Source organism: Microtus oregoni, unplaced genomic scaffold, assembly GCF_018167655.1.
Source record: "Microtus oregoni isolate MIOR12 unplaced genomic scaffold, Mior012 000011F_ref0000422, whole genome shotgun sequence".
In the NCBI taxonomy this organism is placed as follows: Eukaryota; Metazoa; Chordata; class Mammalia; order Rodentia; family Cricetidae; genus Microtus; species Microtus oregoni.
The window spans coordinates 28,313,230-28,332,045 of NW_024543070.1; the positions used below are offsets into that span (position 1 = coordinate 28,313,230).

Consider the following 18,816-nt stretch of genomic DNA (forward strand, 5'->3'; position numbering starts at 1 on the left):
ATTTATTAAAATACAGGTGAAATGCCAGTACATCTAAGGGTTAGCCCAGCAAGGCCAATCCCCCTTTGCTTACACACTGCTTACCCACGGTGTGAAGTTAGCCCTCAATTGCAAAAACTGCTTCACGGACTCATTTGGTGTCTCACCCTTGAGAAGCCCAGGCCTGCACTCTTGTCTACACAAATGTTCTTTTCATAGGTATCTTTCTTTCTTCTCCCTATGCTTAAAAATATTTCCCCTTTCTTAATAAGCTCCAACTTTGCTTATAAAAATACTTTTGAAGTAAGTATTGGGTTGGAAAGATAGCTTGATAAATAGGAGCACTTGTTGCTTTTGTAGAGGACCTGGTTCAAATTCCAGCACCCGCATGGTGGCTCACGCCATCTGAAAACCCAGTTTCAGGAGATCCAAGAGGCATGCATGCGGTGCACAAACATACATGCAGGCTAAATATTCATACACATAAAATAAAATAAATTAGCTTGCTTATAAGAAAAGCACTGGGTATGGTGGCTTATGTAATCCTGGTACCCCTGAGAATCTGTGGCTAGCAGGGCTACGCAGTGAGTTCCCCACCAGCACGGGCTACACAGTGAGACTCTGAAAACACAACAAAAACTGCAATAAAAGGGCCACTCGTGGGCAGAGGCCACGTAAACCTGTGGAGACTAGAAACGTGGTGCCAGTGCCAACGTAAAATGCCCGTTTCCAGCCACATGCTGCTCCAGGGTGCAGGGAAATGGCTGTCTGCCTCACACAGCTCTGAGCTTTGGACAAGTAACAAAATGACTGAAAATACAAAAACCTCCAGGCAAACACCATATGGATAGGCCAGATGAGGTCGGGTCCCTCCTGACAGCAACCCCCTGCATGAGGCTATAGTGCTAAAACTGCCAGTGTCTAGGGACACATGCACAGACAAACAGACACACAGACACACAGAGACATACACACATACACCACACCACTCAAGTTGATGAAGACCTTCAGGCAAGACTGAAAGAAACCTCTCCCTCCCTCTCCCTTCTCCCACCCCCTCTTTGGAACATATTGCTGCCTTCAGGGTGGGGGAGAGGTAGCCACAGGGTACTTAGGGTTGGCCTCTCAGCCTGTGGGTGAGCCAAGCTCTGCCTTAACCACAGGAGGAAAAACGGCCTTCACTGGGCAGAGACTCAACCATCATCAGCTTCTTAGCAGGAGGAAAAACGGCCTTCACTGGGCAGAGACTCAACCATCATCAGCTTCTTAGCAGGAAGTCACTGTGCCAGGAGTCACTGGGGACAGCACCCTACCCTGTCTGGTACCTGTGTTATGCTGGGATGGATCAAGGAGATGGGTAGGGGCAGGAAGGATGAGAAGGGCAGAGGAAGGGCAAGGGAAGAACTGTGGCCTTTTCTTACACTCTGGACACTTCCCAGCCACCAGAGAAACACCCTGTGTGGACCCCAGGGTCCTGTGTGGACCCCACAGTGGCCTTCAGGCATGAATTTGGGGTGGGATAGTGTGTTTCTTCCCCCTGCTTGATGGATGACCTGCCATATGTTTATCCCTGGGGTCTCTCACTTAGCACAGGAACCTGCTTTAGAGCCCAGAGGCTGTCCCAGACAGCCAACTTCCCAAGCAAAGATGTTAGGGCCGATAGCAGAAGGAAGCCAAAAAGCACAGCCCTTCGAGCTCACACACCTGAGAACAGGCATGCCTTGCACTGTCTCGTAAAGGCAAAGCTTAGGACATATCCTGGGAAAGACTCAGTATGGCCTCCCGAGAAGCCTGTTTTGGGGTGGAAGGATCTCGATGCTAATTCAACATCCAGTCTTTAGCAGAAAGAGACAAACCTCTGTGAGCTTTACACGCCAGGCCAAAAGGGAGCATGAGCAATGGTGGTGTCATGATGGGGCTGACAGAAAGCATATGTGGACATGCACACGCACTTCAGAATACCCACATCAAATGAAAATGTGTCTGCGACAGCCTAGCATGTGGCCTGCACTTGGGCATTCATGGTGAAGCATGTGGGGGACCTGGACAAGGGTGTCTTCCAGTGACTCTGCCCCTGGCAGGGTGGACTAGAACAGCTCCCCAGCCCCTAGAGACCCCGCAAAGGAGAGGGAATACGCATGGCTGCTGCTGCCCGACTGTAGCTGGCATGGACCACCTGTGCCGTCTCATCCCGCTTAACCCACAGAACTCAGACAACAACTCAGGCCCGGGTTGGCCAAGGGTTGTCTGGACAGATGTGGTAACAGATGTGCTAGGTCTGGATGAGCCACGCACTCCTGGGAAGAAACAACATAATGCCACCCCAGCATGCCAGAACCTAACTGCACGGAGGCTGGGCCATTGATCTGTGATTCCAAACATTGGGGGCTTTCTTCTCATGAGTTGTAGGAAGGCCATCATCTTCAAAGTCACCTCCTGCCTAGAACACGCACCTCAGTGTCCATAGGGTCTGGCTAGAAAGCTGCAGCATGTGGGGCTGTCCTGACTAATTTACGAGCTAATTAAGTACTGCTCATACTCGTCCACATGAAACAAAACAAGCAACGAATTAAGACTCAAGTCAGCAAACAAGAATGGAGGTTTGTTCCTAGGAGCATGCAATGAGCCGCCAGTGATGTTCAACCCTGTCGCCCCCCTGCCTTCAAAAGTTTACCACGCAGTGACGACACTGGCTAGAGAGCCTTGTTTGGGAAGTCAGGCTCGTGTGTGTGTGTGTGTGTGTGTGTGTGTGTGTGTGTGTGTGTGTGTGTAGGAGGTCACTGGGCAAGATGACAGGAAGACCGGGAGGGAGCAGCAGGTCATGGTAGACCCCCTTCTCTAGCCATCTTAAACCGAGCCACAGCTAGGGCAAACGTTCTTTAAGGACCACATCTTCTCTTCTTTCATCTGAGAAGCCCTATCTGGTGCAGGAACCAGCATTCCCTCACAAAGTTCCTGTCACTCCTGGTCAAGTACCTACGATGACCCCGAGACACAACACTAAATCCCACCGTATTCTCTGTCCTCTTTTTCACTCTCTTTAATCAGGGCGTCTCTTAGCAATGCCTCTCTTCATACACACAGCCATTGTTTTGGGGTTACTCTTCCTCTGAAGGGCCTCTTGCCTTGTGGATAAATAGGAGAAGTATCCTCTATTCCAGAGGCTTCAGGACATAGAGGAGGCATGGAGTCTGTAGTCTGCAGGAAACAAAGGTTTTCATCAATGCCTTGGATGAGAACAAGTGTTTCTGCCTCCGGGCTACCCCAAGTTCATGTAGTTAACAAGCATTTCTCCAGTTCAACAGTAGTGTCGGTGGTGACATGGACAGTGATGCCCAATCAGCTGCACTGTGACACCAATGATAACTGCACAGGGTGAGAGAGAAGAGATCCTAAAGTTTTGCACGGCAAGGCACAAAAGTCCTATTGCCCCATGGGAATGGCATGATGCCAGCCATTTAGTTCCTACTACACAATATAAAACTTCTACCATCATGATGCATGTTTCAGTATCAAGAGCACCATGCCCCGGGAAGTTGATGCCCTGGGAAAGGGTAGCAAGGCACTTTCATGAAGTCCAGATGGGATCTATAAGTCCCCGTTCCAAAAAGACATTTTAGCAGTCTCGGAGGATGAGGAGGAGTTAAAGAGGCAGACACTGTGGTGAGAAGGGAGAAGAGCGCACACAGAAGCCTGGAGCGCATGCTATGTGGGAGCTGCTCAGCTGGCTCAGCTCAGTCAGAAGGACTTGGCCAGCTATCTAGGGCTAGGACTACTGGCCTTATGTGCTTAGAAAAGCACCTGAGAGCCTGCCTGAGGGGCAGTGACGGCTGCTTTAGGTAGAGAGCAAGCATGTGTTATGCTGTCTACAAGCTCCCCGTCTACGCCTCTGTCAGGTCGAGCATGCTTCCTGTGGGAACAGCTAGGCTTAGACATAAGGGTGAAGCTCCAATCAAAATGGACTAGAGTCAGGTAGCAACCCTGCAAATGATGAGACTGGAAATGAAGACTAGAAAGAAGCAAATGCCAGTCAAGGAACCTCCACAGGGGAAGAATGCTCATAACCCAGAATTACCCGGGACAGGTGAAAAATTGAAGCTCTCCACAGGGGAAGAATGCTCATAACCCAGGACTACCTGGGACAGGTGAGAGATGGAAGTCCTCCATGGGGGAAGACTGCTTATAACCTAGGACTATCTGGGGCAGGTGAGAGATGGGCCCTGGACAATGGGATGGTTTCCTCCCAGGTATCAGCTAGAGGAAGGGCTATGCTGAGTTTGAGGGAGCAGGCACTGTCAGCACCCTCTGGGCCACACTTACTGAGTATTTTGTATAAAATTTTTGCTGAGGTCTTCCTGATCTCTCCACAGGGAAAGCTCTGTGATAATCCTCAGAAGGTCAAGGCAAGGGGCCAGGGATGTGCACTTCAGTTGGTAGAGTATTTGCCTAGAATGCACAAAGGCATGGGTTCCATCCTTGGTACCACATTAAAACTTGATGTCATGATGCATACCTATAATCCTAGCAATCAAGAGGTAGAGGCCGCGAGGGGACAGGGAGGTAAGAAATTAGAAGTGATCCTGAATTACGTAGTGAGTCAGAGGCTAGCCTGGACTACATAAGAAAGACCCTGTTGAAAAGGGGGTGCCTCTGGTGGCTGGCTCAGACAGTAAAGTGCTTGCCGTATGAACATGAGGATCTGAGTTGATATCCTCAGCACCCACATAGAAAGGCAGGCATAGCACCGCACATCTGTAAACCAGCTGTGGGAAGACAGAGACAGGTAGATTTCTATAGCCATCTGCCTAACCAGTCTAGCTCAATCAGTGAGCTCCAGGTTCCAGGAGAGGGTCTGTCTCAAAAAGTAAGGTAGAAATAACTGAGGAAGAAACTTAACACCTACACATACACATGCCACACACAGATACACACACACACACACCTGCACACACACACCTGCACACATGCACATGCCACGCATACACATACACACCTGCACACATGCACATGCCACACACAGATACACACACCCCTGCACACACACCCCTGCACACAGATACACACACACATGCCACACACAGATACACACACACACCCCTGCACACACACACCTGCACACACAGATACACACACACATGCCACACACAGATACACACACACACCCCTGCACACACACACCTGCACACAGATACACACACACATGCCACACACACATGCCACACACAGATACACACACACCCCTGCACACACACACCTGCACACACAGATACACACACACATGCCACACACACATGCCACACACAGATACACACACACACCCCTGCACACACACACCTGCACACACGCACATGCCACACACAGGGCCAAAACATCACAGTGGGACATTATGCCAATGTGGCTGGGCAGAAGGGGCAGGGTGGGGTATGGTACCTCTTTAGCGTGTGTTCATCAGGATTCCAGCCCTGCCCATGGGACCACCATGATGAAGCAGGTACCTGGGGTAGGGGCTGCCAGGATACCATGCACTTGTCTTCACATCCTGGCTAGAAAGGAGACGTGCAGCTCCGCTTGTGTCTCAAGGGCTGGCAGCGGGAGGGAACTGCAAGCAGTGCTAGCAGCCGCACTTTCTCCAGCAGGGGCCACTGGGCAGGAGTGGAAGGAGAGCATTGCAGGGAGGGGAGGGTGACATTCAAGGGGCCCACAGCTGAATGTGTGCCGCTGGACTGCAGCCTGGGGAGCAGACAGCCACAGCTCAGCATTGCCAGGATGCACTTAGGAACGCCTCGAAAAATGTGCTTGGCCAGAAGCACGCTGACCTGATTCTGAGGGTGGAAACCAGACTTCAAGGTTGGGGAGAAGGATAAGAGAGGAGGGATAAGAAACCTTAACCCAGCGAAAGAATGTGTCCATGTGTCATTTATGCAAAGAAGAAGAAGTACCGGGACAGGAGGGGTCCTGGACCCGCAAGGCCAATGGGCCGCACTCGAAGGAGTGCTCCTTTTAGTTTAGTTTATTAATTGTGGAACATGTGCCTGCGTGTGTGTAGAAGTCAGAGAACTTCGTGGAGTCAGTGCTCTCCTTCCACCTTTAAACCTGGGTCCTGGGGATCAAACTCAGATCGTCCAGCTTGTTCAGCAAGCTTCTCTATCCACTGAGCCCTGGAACCAACCCTCCAAGGATCTCTTCACACCAGAGAATCAAACATTACAGGAGCAAGGGAGTTTAGGAATCCACGAGGGGACCCACAGATGTGAGAAGCCAGAGAAGCAAGGGGGTAACTGGCTCCTTATTCTGTGGATACAAAAGGCTACGCTGTCATGTACATCAGAGAACTGGACATCGGAAAATAGCAGGAAAGACCTGAGCATGGTCACTAGCTCCTCCTGCATTCCAAAGGCAGCCGAGCAGAGAGTCCTCCCAAAGGCCAATATCACCTCCTCAGCAGCTCTCCAAAACCTCTGCTGGACGTTGGGCCCTACTTGGCCTTGAGTGAAGTGAAGACAGAAGTTATCATGTATTAAGTATCTTTTCCAACCGCAGGTTGTGTTAGGAAGCATATTAAAATGTTACCCTTTTTAGTTTCCTCGTCTACACTGTAGAGACCCTTGTCTCCATGTGAGAAGTGAGGAAGCAGCTTCAGAGGGGGCAATCTACTTGCCATGGCACGGATGAAAACAGGACATTCACCATTGCCAGACTGTCCCCCGTACCTTCTGCAGCCAGCAAGACAGGAGAGACTGGAATGTCTACACCAGAGCACCATGGACCAGGAGCTGTTCAGTCCTATGGCTTCTTCCCTTGCTTACGACTCTCTCTGAATGCTGATCACTCACCACAGACCTTCAAGCCTAGCAGTGAGACCATTTCCTCCTTTCCTTAGCTGCTTCCTTCGGGTGCTTGAGCACCTCTGATGGCCCCTTGACTTCCCTACACCTCTGCAAGCAGCCTTTCACTAAACATCTCGAGTCTAGAGCACCTATCTTCCCACAGACTCTCACGGTCAAGCAGAGTACATGGATACTGCTGGGACTCTAGATAGACCTGCCTGAATGTCCTGTTAATAACAGGTTCTGCAGTGTAGAAGGTGATTGAGCCACAAAGGAGGAATATGCAATAGTCCTGAAAACACCCAGAAACATAGTCGTGCTAATAATGGCTGTTTTCTTCAATGTCCCCAAGAGTGGAGCCCAATGTTCACTTACAACATCTAGATTCAATCAGTCTCTGGGTGGCTTTAATCAGTTTTAGTCTGTGGTAGTGTCCCAATGGCTCTGCCAGAGCTTGGCTTTCAGGCAAGTCTTATGAAACCACAGGCTGGGCCAGGCTGTTCTATAATAGCTGCTCAAACAGTGCACGTTCCAGGGACCTCCCCAGTTTAGAGCTAATAACCAACACCATCGACTTGAGACTCGAGGTTTAATGCATAAATCTGAGAATGGTCCCAGGAGGAAAGACTCACAGCTCTGAAAATTCTTCAGACTTTGCTTTGTTGTTGGGCCAACGCTTGCTGCGCTGGTCGCTAAGATTTATCTAAAGCAGGCGTTCTCATCCCTAATACTGTGGGCATTTAGGGCCAAACAAGTCCTTGTCATGGAAAGCAGTCCTGTGTGTTATAGGATTTGTAGCCCTCTGGTTTCTGCTCACTAGGAACCCTTAACATTACACCCACAACCTTCCCATTACTGTGACAAACAAAGATGTCCCCAGACACTGTCAAATGTTCCCCCAAGTGTAAAATCACCCCCAAACAGAATCTCTGCTCACAGGAGTACTTTCATTAGCAGAGTACAAACTGACTTATGCAAGTTTCACAAAAGTAGCATGTTGTGTTGCCAGGGATAGAGCAGCTCAGCAGTTAAGAGCACTGAGCGCTCTCTTAGGACCAGGGTTTTGTTCCCAGCACCCACATGGTAGTTCACAAACTTCTGTAACTCTAGTTCCAGTGGACCCATGTCCTTTTCTGACTCCTGTGGACACTGCATGCATGCCGTGCATATCAACTAATGTAAGTACACACAGAAACACATAAATAGTTTCAATGTAACATGTTTTCACCAGCAAAAAAGTAATTTTACTGTTAATTTATAGGTCTTCGAAACTAAGGTCTCAGCCTTGCTTCAAAATTTAGATCTAGATGTTCATAGAAGTTTATATCTAAGATACACTAAGGTACCTTTAGAAAGCGCCACTTTATAGACCCATAATTGAACTCCACAGTCCCAAAACCACCAAGACTTTTCTCATTTAGCAACGTGGAACTCAATGTGAAGTTCCAGGCTTGTACTCATAGGCTGCGCCATCACCAAATCCAAATTCTGACACTCTCAAATCACATCCAATTTTACATATTAATCTTAATCCAAAGAGTGCATGGGAATAAGGACAAGGTCAAGAAATGACAATGAAGGTCATCAAAGCAGACAGATCTAGGACCTTGATGCCTGGTGTATTCAACTGCTCTGTGTGCTTGGGCTCGAAGTTAGGCAAGATCACAAGTGCTATAGGGAGGGTGGTTTCTAGGCTGGACATGCAGTGGGGTGGTAGAGTACCTGCCTGCCTTGTGCGAGGTCTAGGTTCAAAATAAACAACAGCACATTCTTGCTCCCTCTCTCTCTCTCTCTCTCTCTCTCTCTCTCTCTCTCTCTCTCTGTGTGTGTGTGTGTGTGTCTCTCTCTCTGTGTCTCTCTCTCTGTCTCACACACACACACACACACGCATGCATGCATATGCACACACACATTCACACAGCTGCAGAGATAGTTTAGTCTCTAAAGTACCTGTCATTTAGTCAATCATGAAGATCTGAATTCAGTACACAGAACTTACAGAGAAGCTGGGCTTGTCAGTACACGCTTGTAACCTAGCACTAGGAAGACAGAGACAGGCAGATCTCTGGGGATCTCTGGCCTGCAAGTCTAGCCTAATCTTTAAGCATTAGGCCAAGGGAATCCTAGCTTAGCAAATGAGAGGATGGCAAACTGCAGAATGATGACTCATGTTGACATCTGACCTCCACATGCATGCATAAGCACACACACATGTACACACAATAAATGTTTTTATACACTATGTAACCTATCTTATATTGAAATATATATGTATACACACATACACACACAATTTCTGTTCCTCTCTTCCTTCTAGGTGACACTTCTGACTTGAATTCAACACTGTAGTATCACAAAATAAAACATCCAGTTTCTGGTTCAGTTATTGTGCACCTGATAAAATACTGTAAATATTCTATTTCATACGATAAACAGAAAGTGGGATGCTATCCCAGGTTCGTACACTGTTTTCTGACAGAGTTCTGATTTTGGAATCAGGTGATGGAACCATAAACACTAGGTTACAAAGACTTCTGAACTGTGTGAAAGTCTTTCCTAAAGTCACACACACACTGGTGCTGTTCTGGTTCCAACATGTGGAATGGGAGAGGCCCTACTTCTCACTCATCCTCAGATCAGCCTTTTGTTGAGAGTGGAGACACTCCAAAATGGAGGAGCTTTCCAGTAGCCTCTCTGGCCCGAGTCAACCCTCAAAGAGAAGCACCAAGGAGCAACACAGCTCATAGAAACATGAGATGATGAGGAAACAGCAAGGCAAGGGGAGGACCCAGAATGCAAGCAGCACATTTCTTGTGCATATTATCTTGAAGATGTAAAGGGCTTCAAAGAGATTGCATCAAAAAAAGCTACTAGAACCTTCTAATCAGTGGATCTATCAAACTGAGGCAGCTTTCTCAGAGAAGCTCCAACCTGGAAAGTCATAAAGGAAGCCTATGTGTCTCAAACACACAAAATGTATTTGCAGGATCCCCAAGTCCAGGGGTAGTCTTACAGAATCAGGATTTTAGGGCCTGTAAAGACAGCATGTGCTTCTCAGCTACACTGCAGCTTTTAGATCACTGTGTATATGAGCAGGGAGAGGCGCCCAAGGAAAATAGAAGTTGTGAACACAACATGTGGTTACTAGGGTCCTGAGCCAGAGATAGATGCCAGCAAGGAACTCAGACTGTCATTGATTGTTGCTTCCAAGGTTTTGGTCATTGGACTGTGACTTGCCCTGCTGAAAAAGGTACTGAGTCATATGGCTATCATAGATAAGAATAATGGGTTAATATAAGTTATAAGAGCTAATACAAAGCCTGAGCTAATGGGCCAATCAGTTTATATCTAATGTAGACTCTCTGTGTGATTTTCTATGGGGCTTACCAGCTGTGGGAACTGGACAGGACATAAACCCCAACAAGCTGGCCCTCATGTTACAGAAGACTAAAGATCCTCATTGTCCCAGCTCACAGAACTTCCTGACTACACTGAAAGCATCAGTCTAAGGTTCTTGCTTTCAATGAAAGGCACTCATGTCTCTCCTAGCCTCCCGATGTAAGTAGGACCTTGTGTTCCTTACACCCTCTTTATTAAATAGGAACAAGCAAATTCATTGCTCTTCAAAACATGATTTTTTTACATAACATTAGAATATAAACTTGATGGTAAAGTCTGTTTAAAAACCATTTTACTTTAATGTTGGGTAACAACTGCCTATGGAATTCCCATGTGCCTGTAGCCTTGAGGAGGCACTGAGAGCCCTTCTTCTGGAATAGATCTCTAAAGATATGCATAAAGGCAGAAATAGGAGAGAAAAGAAATAGGAACATGACCGTGAGTGAGAGTAATCATTTCACTGTCCACCATTCTGTGTCTCTGGGATGAAGGAAAAGCATACCTACACCCCCTAAACTCAGAGCTCCTCTCTTCAGGTTTCTCACAGTACATGTCTAGGCAACACTAGCCCATATTCGGATCACCATGGGAACCAGGGCTAGGAAAATGGCACAAGTGAAGGCTCTCTGACCACCTCTGTTGCATACAGTTCTTATCTCTGGCCCTGGAGTTCTATGCTGTCTACCAGCATCTCTGAAGTTCTTACAGCCCAGCTTCTCAGCTTACGTGTAGGGTAAAGTTCCAAGGCTTTCCCAGTTCTTAACACCAGTTTCTTGAGATCATCACGTTGAACAAAAAGTGCCAGCTTCACCAGATTTCTCAAAGTTGTTCAATGTTTTCTCTTCACTTGAGATTTATACTTTATCTACTTCAAAAGACTTAAAACTTTAGTATGCCAAAATATGGCATAAAAGGGGCTGGAGAGATAGTTTAGCAGTTAAGAATATTGGCTGCACTTGCAGAAGACCCAGATTTAACTGTCAGTACCCACTTGGTGCTTCACAACTGTCTTTAGCTCCAGTCCAGATAATCCACTACCCTCTTCTGACCACAGTATGTACATGGTGTACATGCACACATTCATACAAAACACTCACAACACATAAAATAAAAATAAATAAACCTTAAAAAGAAAAACACAGCACAAGAAAAACATTGCAGGCAACTATCCATCTCTCCAACTTAGAACAGTTTCGCCTTTTCCAGTGAACTGCTGGTGGGCACAATGACTTTCACTGAGGATGCACAAGAGAGGAAACAGCAGCCTGCCCTCGGGTGGTGCTCCTGAAGGATTTGGTCAAAGGGACTGAATGGCATCAAGTGGCTTCAGGCGGGTGAGGAATGAGGAGGAATATAGCTCCAAGGCCCAAAGCCACAGGAATCGAGTTTCTAGCCAATTAATAAAACACTGGACTAAAGGTACCCAAAAGTTTCACGCTCACAGACCGGCAAGTATGAGGCTGATGACTGACAGTGTTCACAGCTGCTAGGCCAGGTGGGAACAGGGCACCAGATGTTTCTACCTCATGCCACAGGGATTAGGTCAACGAAGACAGTGCCTGTAACCTGAAGGAGACTCTAACAGCACACAACAAAGCCGACCAGGACACCCAGTCAGCACTACCCATGAGGACTACTGTCAAGACGATCGGTGGAGGCCTCTGTGAGAAATGATCATTCATTTAAATAGCCTGGATATTCTATGACAGAACTGCATGTCTATTCTTTATTTCCAGGTGCCAGGAAGTATACGCTGGAGAACCGTCTTACTTTAAATTCCTGGATCTGAGAGAGACGTAGCAGTAAGCCACCGTCAATTGTTCCTGCAAATGCTTCCAGGTGCATATGTGATTGGATTAGCCTCATAGCCCCAGTATCAATGGGTCCTTTGGTAATACCTTAAGGTCCAATTAAAGACAGCAAAAGAAACTCTGCTAGTGAATATATTTTTCTTGATTTAAATTTTATGTACTAGGCCCAAATTTTCGGATGCACCTCTAAAGTCCTTTCTCAGTATGCGCATACGGGGAACAACACAGACAACCTGGCCTGTGTATGTTCCCCAGTAAGGCGTATGGATAAGAGTTGTATTTCTAAACTCTCAACAGTAGCTTTCCTCCATTGAGAAAAGTAACTCCTCTCCATCTGGCCTCAGGAAGGTCCTGTGTGTTTGAGGAAAGGATTATGGTGGGAGCGTAGTTCCCATTCCCCAGAGACATATTAAAGGGGATATGTCTAGCCGGAACACATCGCCGGGACCAGCAAGACAATAGCTGCCTTTCGGGCCGATGGTTTTACTTTGTTTCCATGAGATGAATCCCCTGGCAACGACTCATTTGGTGATCATACTTTGTGTGACAGTTACTTGTTTCATTGCTCTGACAAAATGTCTGACACAGCATCTTATTTTGGCCCACAGTTCGAGAGTGCAGTCCACTGTGTTAGCGAAGTCACGGGGCGGGGCCTGAGGCAGCTGCCCACACATTGCATCCACAGTCAGATCACAGAGGGAAATGAGCAGGTGGGCCCAGTTTCTGTTTCTCTTTTGTTGCGTTCTGGACCACGGGCTGTGGAAGAGTGCCGCCCACAGAGACTGGATCTTCCCATAGTAACTAAAATTGGTCTAATTCAGACCCCTCACAGCTATGCAGAGAGGCTTGTCCCACGGAAGATTCTAGATGCCATCAAGTTGACAACTGAGTTTAAGCACCACAATTGACTATACTGACTTCTTCTTACTCAAAAAAGGAATTATTCCTTTTAATTCTTCGAAAAATTAAAAACAAATCATATCAAAGAATGTTATCTTAACTGGAACCCTCCACTTTGATCAGTGAGAATAGCCTTGATTCCAGAGTCATCTGTGGGTTTTGGCACAACAAGAAATAAACTTATCATATACTCTGATGCAAGCCCTCGGGTCTCAGTACAATGCCAGCCTACCAAAGCAATGGCTGGCGAGAGATGCTTTGCCATGCTCACTGACCGCTGGCGCTGCTTGCACAACTTACAGCGAGCACAGTGGAAGAAGAGCGCATGCAGATGTCAGCACCTCACTTGGTCTGCTAGCTTGACACAAAAGGAAAAATACCCAGACCATGACAACCAAGACTAGGCAGTTAGGGACACACATCTGCTGTGAGCTGCAAAGGGACCAGATGGGAAAACAATTCCAGCACACACTGTCTTGATGGTGGGGGCCAGTGGCATCGCTTATACGAAAGTTACAGCATACTTAGCTGAGACGGATTTGGAGGGCTCGCTAGATGGTACATGATGCCAACAGTTTAGCCTTTGGGTCCTCCCTTCTCAAGTGGATTTTGTGAGGAGAATGAAAAGGAATTCCAATGTTTTCATATCTTTCTTGCTTTGTGTTTTTGAGACAGGGCCTGCCTTATGTAGCCCTTGATCATGGTATATTGCCAAGACTAGTTTTGAACTCTTAATATTCCTGCCTCTACCTTTACTTGTGCTTAGAATTATAGATCTGTGCCACAGAGCCTAGTTCTTATGATTTTAAAAGTCCTCCAGTGTTTGAGTAAATAATTGTAAGCTGGATGTGGCCATTAATGCCACAGATTCTTGAGGTGAACTCGGGAAGATCAGTAATTCAAAGCCATGATCTGCTACATAGAGAGGCTTGAAGCCTACCGCCAACACACGAGACCCTGTTTCAAAATGCTAAAACCAAACATAGTAAAAAGCAGCCACAAAATGACTGACTGTCTTGAGGCATACATAGGTTAGGAACAAATATTAGCTTTTCCTTTTCTTATCAATATGACTCTGCAATGCTGGCTTTGTGCAAACACTGGGGAGAGGGTAGGCAAAGGGATGGCAGGCATAAACTACAACCACAACACACGGCATGTGCCACTGTGACTCTTCAAATGCTGGGATGCAGCCCTACCCATGGACTCTTCTCCCAGCCCTGGCATAGCCCATAACAGTCCCATGAATCTTCCCTTGCAGTTATCCTCAGGACACTGCAGATGATGCCATGCTACCCAAACACATGACCAAATATTCAACAGGAGCCTGGGAAGGAAGGGACAGGGTACGAGAGAACCACGAAATGCACTGTAGTCATATGCTCCAGAAATGACCAAGAATGAAGAAGCACGCCAACTCTTGGCACATGGGGCACACAACAGTGCCAGGTGTTTGGTGCAGGACAAACATCTGGATGTGTGGTTATATGTGTTATTCTTCTTCCAGATGTTGGACTATTGTAAACATTAGGGGTAAGCAAAAAGTTACTTGGGAAATTTGAAAATGAGACCTGATAGAAGAGGCCAGTGGTCAGAGGCTGTGGGAGTGTTTTAAAGAACAACAAAGCAATAACAAAGCAGAAGGGCTAAACCCTGTCACCTCAGCTTTGTAGTTCTATCAAAAAAAAATGCCCCAAATCAGCAGGAACTCCCAGCAGTTCTTGATCTTCCTCTTAGGGAATTCATTTTAGATCTATCATTCTTGATTTATGGTGTGTAATCATGTGTAGTGTTTGGGTGTTTGTGTGTAAATAGGTGTGTGTAGGGGGGTGCTGTGTTTCTGCTTTGATCACTTTTCCATCTTAATTTCTGAAGCAGGATCTCCCACTAAACATGGGGCTTACCGTTTGGCTGGGCTCCCTGACTAGCAGGCTCCAAGGACTCCTCTGTCTCTCCCCACTCCCTGCCCCCACGCTGGAAATATGGGTGTGACCACTACATCTGACTTATCTGATCCCAACTCAGGTCCCTTGTATTTGCACAGCAAACACTTTCCTGACAGAGTCGTCTCCCCAGACCCTCATCTCCAATGCAAAACTCAACTACACATGAGGACAAGGAAGTTGGAATAGGTGGTGGTCCTGCTTATTCAGACTACAGTTAACGCAGGAGAGCCGGCCACCTGTGTCTTGAAAGACCCACTGGTCTCCCTAAGGGAATTCAAACGATACCACAGAGGTTGTTTTATTGATGTCCAGGTGTGTAAATCCCAGCCTTGTATCGTGTTTCACATTGAAACCGCACCAGTGTGATTTTCAGTCAAACATCCTCTCCGTCTCTCCTAATCCTTTCCCTGGAGACAGCAATGACATTCGCTATTTATCTCTCTGAAAGCTTACTGGGAAAAGGTCATGTTGATTAATATGTATGACTAATATAGCAAATATATATGTGTATAAGTCTAATATATGTGCGTGTTTATTTTATTTTCTGTGCTCTTCTGGGAGCTTAAAATACAGTTTTCTTTTCTCCTTAGATGGGATGGCCTCAGGCAGGACTCTAATTAGACCTAATCCTTGAGGAACTGTCTTCTGCAGCAAACACTGAATGGTTAAAAACTCTGAGGACAAACGAGATTTTATAGGTACCGCCAATCCCCTCTCTTTAGGACTGTCCACTATTTCACATTTAGACTAACGTTGTTCTCCACAGCTGGAGGAACATGTTAGAGTGTAAAATCCCCAGATTAAGCACTGAACCACAACTCTGCTAGAGGCAAATTTTTATACTGCCTGTGGAAATGCCAAGCACAGAGAAGACAATAACCTGAAGGCGGTGTTTGGAAAGCTTACAGTTGCCACAGAACGGCTGCCTTCTCCGACTCAGGCTTGCATTTTCAGACTGAAATTACTCATCTGTGACTGAGCCATCTGCCTGGGACGATCCTCCATGGGGTCAGGAACCAGGAGTAACTAGACATACTGCAAAGTCTGGAGGACGGTAGCCTGTTCCTGCCCAATGGACCCCGAGGCTAGGCGAGCCGGCAGAAAGTTGGATAGACAATCTTTCCGTAGCACCCAGTACTGTTGAGGTCATGGAGTCCTGGAGGAAGCTGCTGCGAGTGATAGCCGACCCTCCCAGAGTCGAAAGCTCTGTGTCTCAGCTGCCTTCAGTTGGCTATGTCTACATCAGGCTGAGCCACAGCACTCGGTGAAGCCCAAAGAGCTGGCGCAGTGCTGTGAATACATTGTGCAAGCGCCTGCATCGGCAGCTGTGCTTTGTATTAACATGAAAGAGAAAGTCCCCCAGTGCAATGCACAGAGCAGGCAGGAAGGCAGCTGTGGTTCAAGGCTGCAGTGAATGATATTGCTAACAAAATTTCTCCAGGGAAAACCTGCCTGTCTACACACAAGCTTGTGGACACATGCGCACACACACACGCACACACACACGATACATATCAGCAAATTTCATTATTTTTCTTTTGTAGTATTTATCATCTATTATCACTATGTTCTGATTTTTTGTTTGCTTTCATTTATTTTATCCTCATCAATTTCAAAAGACAAGTCTTAGGATAGGAGGATTCCAAAGTTGTCACCTTGCAGTGGAAAGCTACGTACATCTGAATCAAGAAGTACTAAATGCCTGGTATTTAGGATGGTCAATATCAGTCTAATTTTGTGTATTTTTATCTTTTAATGACCACAGGTGGGTGACTTCTATCAATGAGTTTGCTGTCGTCTAAGCTGCTCTGGTAACCTCTAGTGCTGTCAGTAGCAGCACAGGCTGCAGCCACCCTGAAACTCACCTGTCCTGTTATCTTCATGTTAGCTTGCATGCTGGACTCCTGAGGGAGCCTGTTTGATGGTGATAGTCACGTTTCCCACCGCTCTCCCAGCACTCACCTTGGGGGTACTGAAGAGTGGGTGGGGAGGTGGGCACCGTGAGAGCCTCTTGTGAGTCAGCAGATGAAGGACTCTGGCTTGATGGGGAGGAAGAGGCAGGGGCTGCTGGCAAGCCCAGGTCCAAGGAGAGGTCAGCTCTGCCCCGGCTCACGCTCCGGCTTCTCAGCTCCTTCTCCTGCGTCTCGGCTGCCAACTGCTCCAAGTATTTGTATCTGAAAGTTAAATTCCAAAGGGTTTCCGTAAAAAGAAAGAGGAGCCCGTGGCTGACGCTTGTTTATGGACGAAACACCTGCAGAGTGAGCTGGTTTCCTGATGCATTGAACAGAGGGCAGGGCTGACTGGAGGGTCCGTCTGCCAAAAGCGCACAGCAAAGCCAAGATGCTAGCGACTAAAAAGCCTGCATCACTCATAAGCAAGGAAGGGAGGACAAGTGGCCACATCACACAAAACCGGATCCTGGTTCACTGCTGCAGAGTCTCCATTCCCCTTTCAGGACACACTGACTCAAATAATAACAACAACAATAAACTAGCAAATAATGAGCCGTCAAAGGCTCTGGCAGTGACAGCTGAGAAATGAACCCCCGTGGAGTTCACAGCTGTGAAGTGGGAGGGTTTCTTGGTGTGGTAGAGAGAAACAGTGCCCCCAAATACCAAAAGGGGGCTGATTGGATAGACGCCTCTTGGAATTCCTGAACCTGCTTCAATGCTCACAGCAACGCAAGTGGAATTCACTTTGTTCTCTCAGCATTAGCCCATGGAAACTTTTTTTATATTCTAAAATATTTCTGAGCAGGACTCAGACATCCAATAGCTTGGACCTGACGTCACATACAGTTTATGCATCAAAGTCAGTTTAAAAGAACAAAGATACATCTGTTTTGCATTGCAGACAGGCAGAACCCACTAACTGTTTATTAAGAACAGCTACCAATCATCTTCCTCACAGTGCACTTTATAGATCAGACCAAAATAACTTTGCAATGTGTGCTTCTCCAGATGTCCACACAGAAATCATGCGTGAGTTAGGCTGGGGCGGGTCTCCATCTTCCCCAGTGGGCAGCGTCGCTCCATGCCTATGCCTTAGGGCACCTCACAAACGCCACCTCCAGCGGTCACCAGGGACCCTGGACTTGACACTCCACGCTCACCAGCATGACGAAGGCAGAGAGCATAGTTAAAGTCTCTAAAGTAATTTAATTAAGAAGCAGGACTGCAACTCGGGGGCAGGGTGTGTGCGTGCGTGCGTGTGTGTGTGTGTGTGTGTGTGTGTGTGAAGCTCAGTTGGTCAAATGTGTACCTTGCACGTATAAAGACCTGAGTTTGATCCTGGGATTCACATATAAAAGCCAGATGTGGTGCCCTGTTCTTATAATTTTCATTCTGGGAAATGAGAGACCAGCAGATCTCTGAGGCTTACTGACCAATCAACCCAGCATACGGGGGGCAGCTCAGGCCACTCAGAGGCACTGTCTTCAAAAGCAACACAGACAACACCCAAGGAACATTTGAGGTTGACCTCTGACCTGCCCACAAGCACATGTGTGCACACACAGGAGCATGCACTTCTAGTCTCACCCTTCAGGAGCGTGTGGCCTCCTCTGTCACCTTCACCCCTCTGCTCCCCCACAGAGGCAGTCTGCCCTCAGGCTATGCCAGTGTGTACTGCTTCCTCTGTGGAGCCAGCTGGGACCAGCACAGCTGCAAGCAATCTCAGTCTTGCCTCTGAACTCATGTCGGATATGTAGCCCATTCCGCGTGGATGGCATGTTACATTTACTGCCTGGCATTGTTAGTCAGCTCTTCCCATGTGTGTGCCTGTTTTCAACAAGCAGATAATGTGATTTGGGAGGGCAGGGAGCGCAGCCTCCTTGGTTCTTTCTGTCGGTGCCTCCCTGTGTCCACTGATGAGAAGCCCGCAAAGTGTGCACAGAGAAAGCTGCCGAGGAGCCCTGACCTGCAGAGGCCCACCTGCAGTCAGGAGGCCTAGGGC

At 47.4% G+C, this 18,816-nt stretch overlaps 1 protein-coding gene across 5 annotated transcripts in view; it reads right to left on the reverse strand.

Annotated features, from left to right (window-relative positions):
- The window catches only part of Fhod3 (formin homology 2 domain containing 3), a 412,200-nt gene that overhangs the window by 48,694 nt on the left and 344,690 nt on the right, over positions 1 to 18,816 (reverse strand). For all 5 annotated transcript variants that reach the window (XM_041660396.1, XM_041660395.1, XM_041660394.1 and 2 more), the window contains one exon: positions 16,825 to 17,036. In XM_041660396.1, the coding sequence (XP_041516330.1) occupies positions 16,825 to 17,036 (212 nt within the window). The remainder of the gene's footprint in view (positions 1 to 16,824; positions 17,037 to 18,816) is intronic.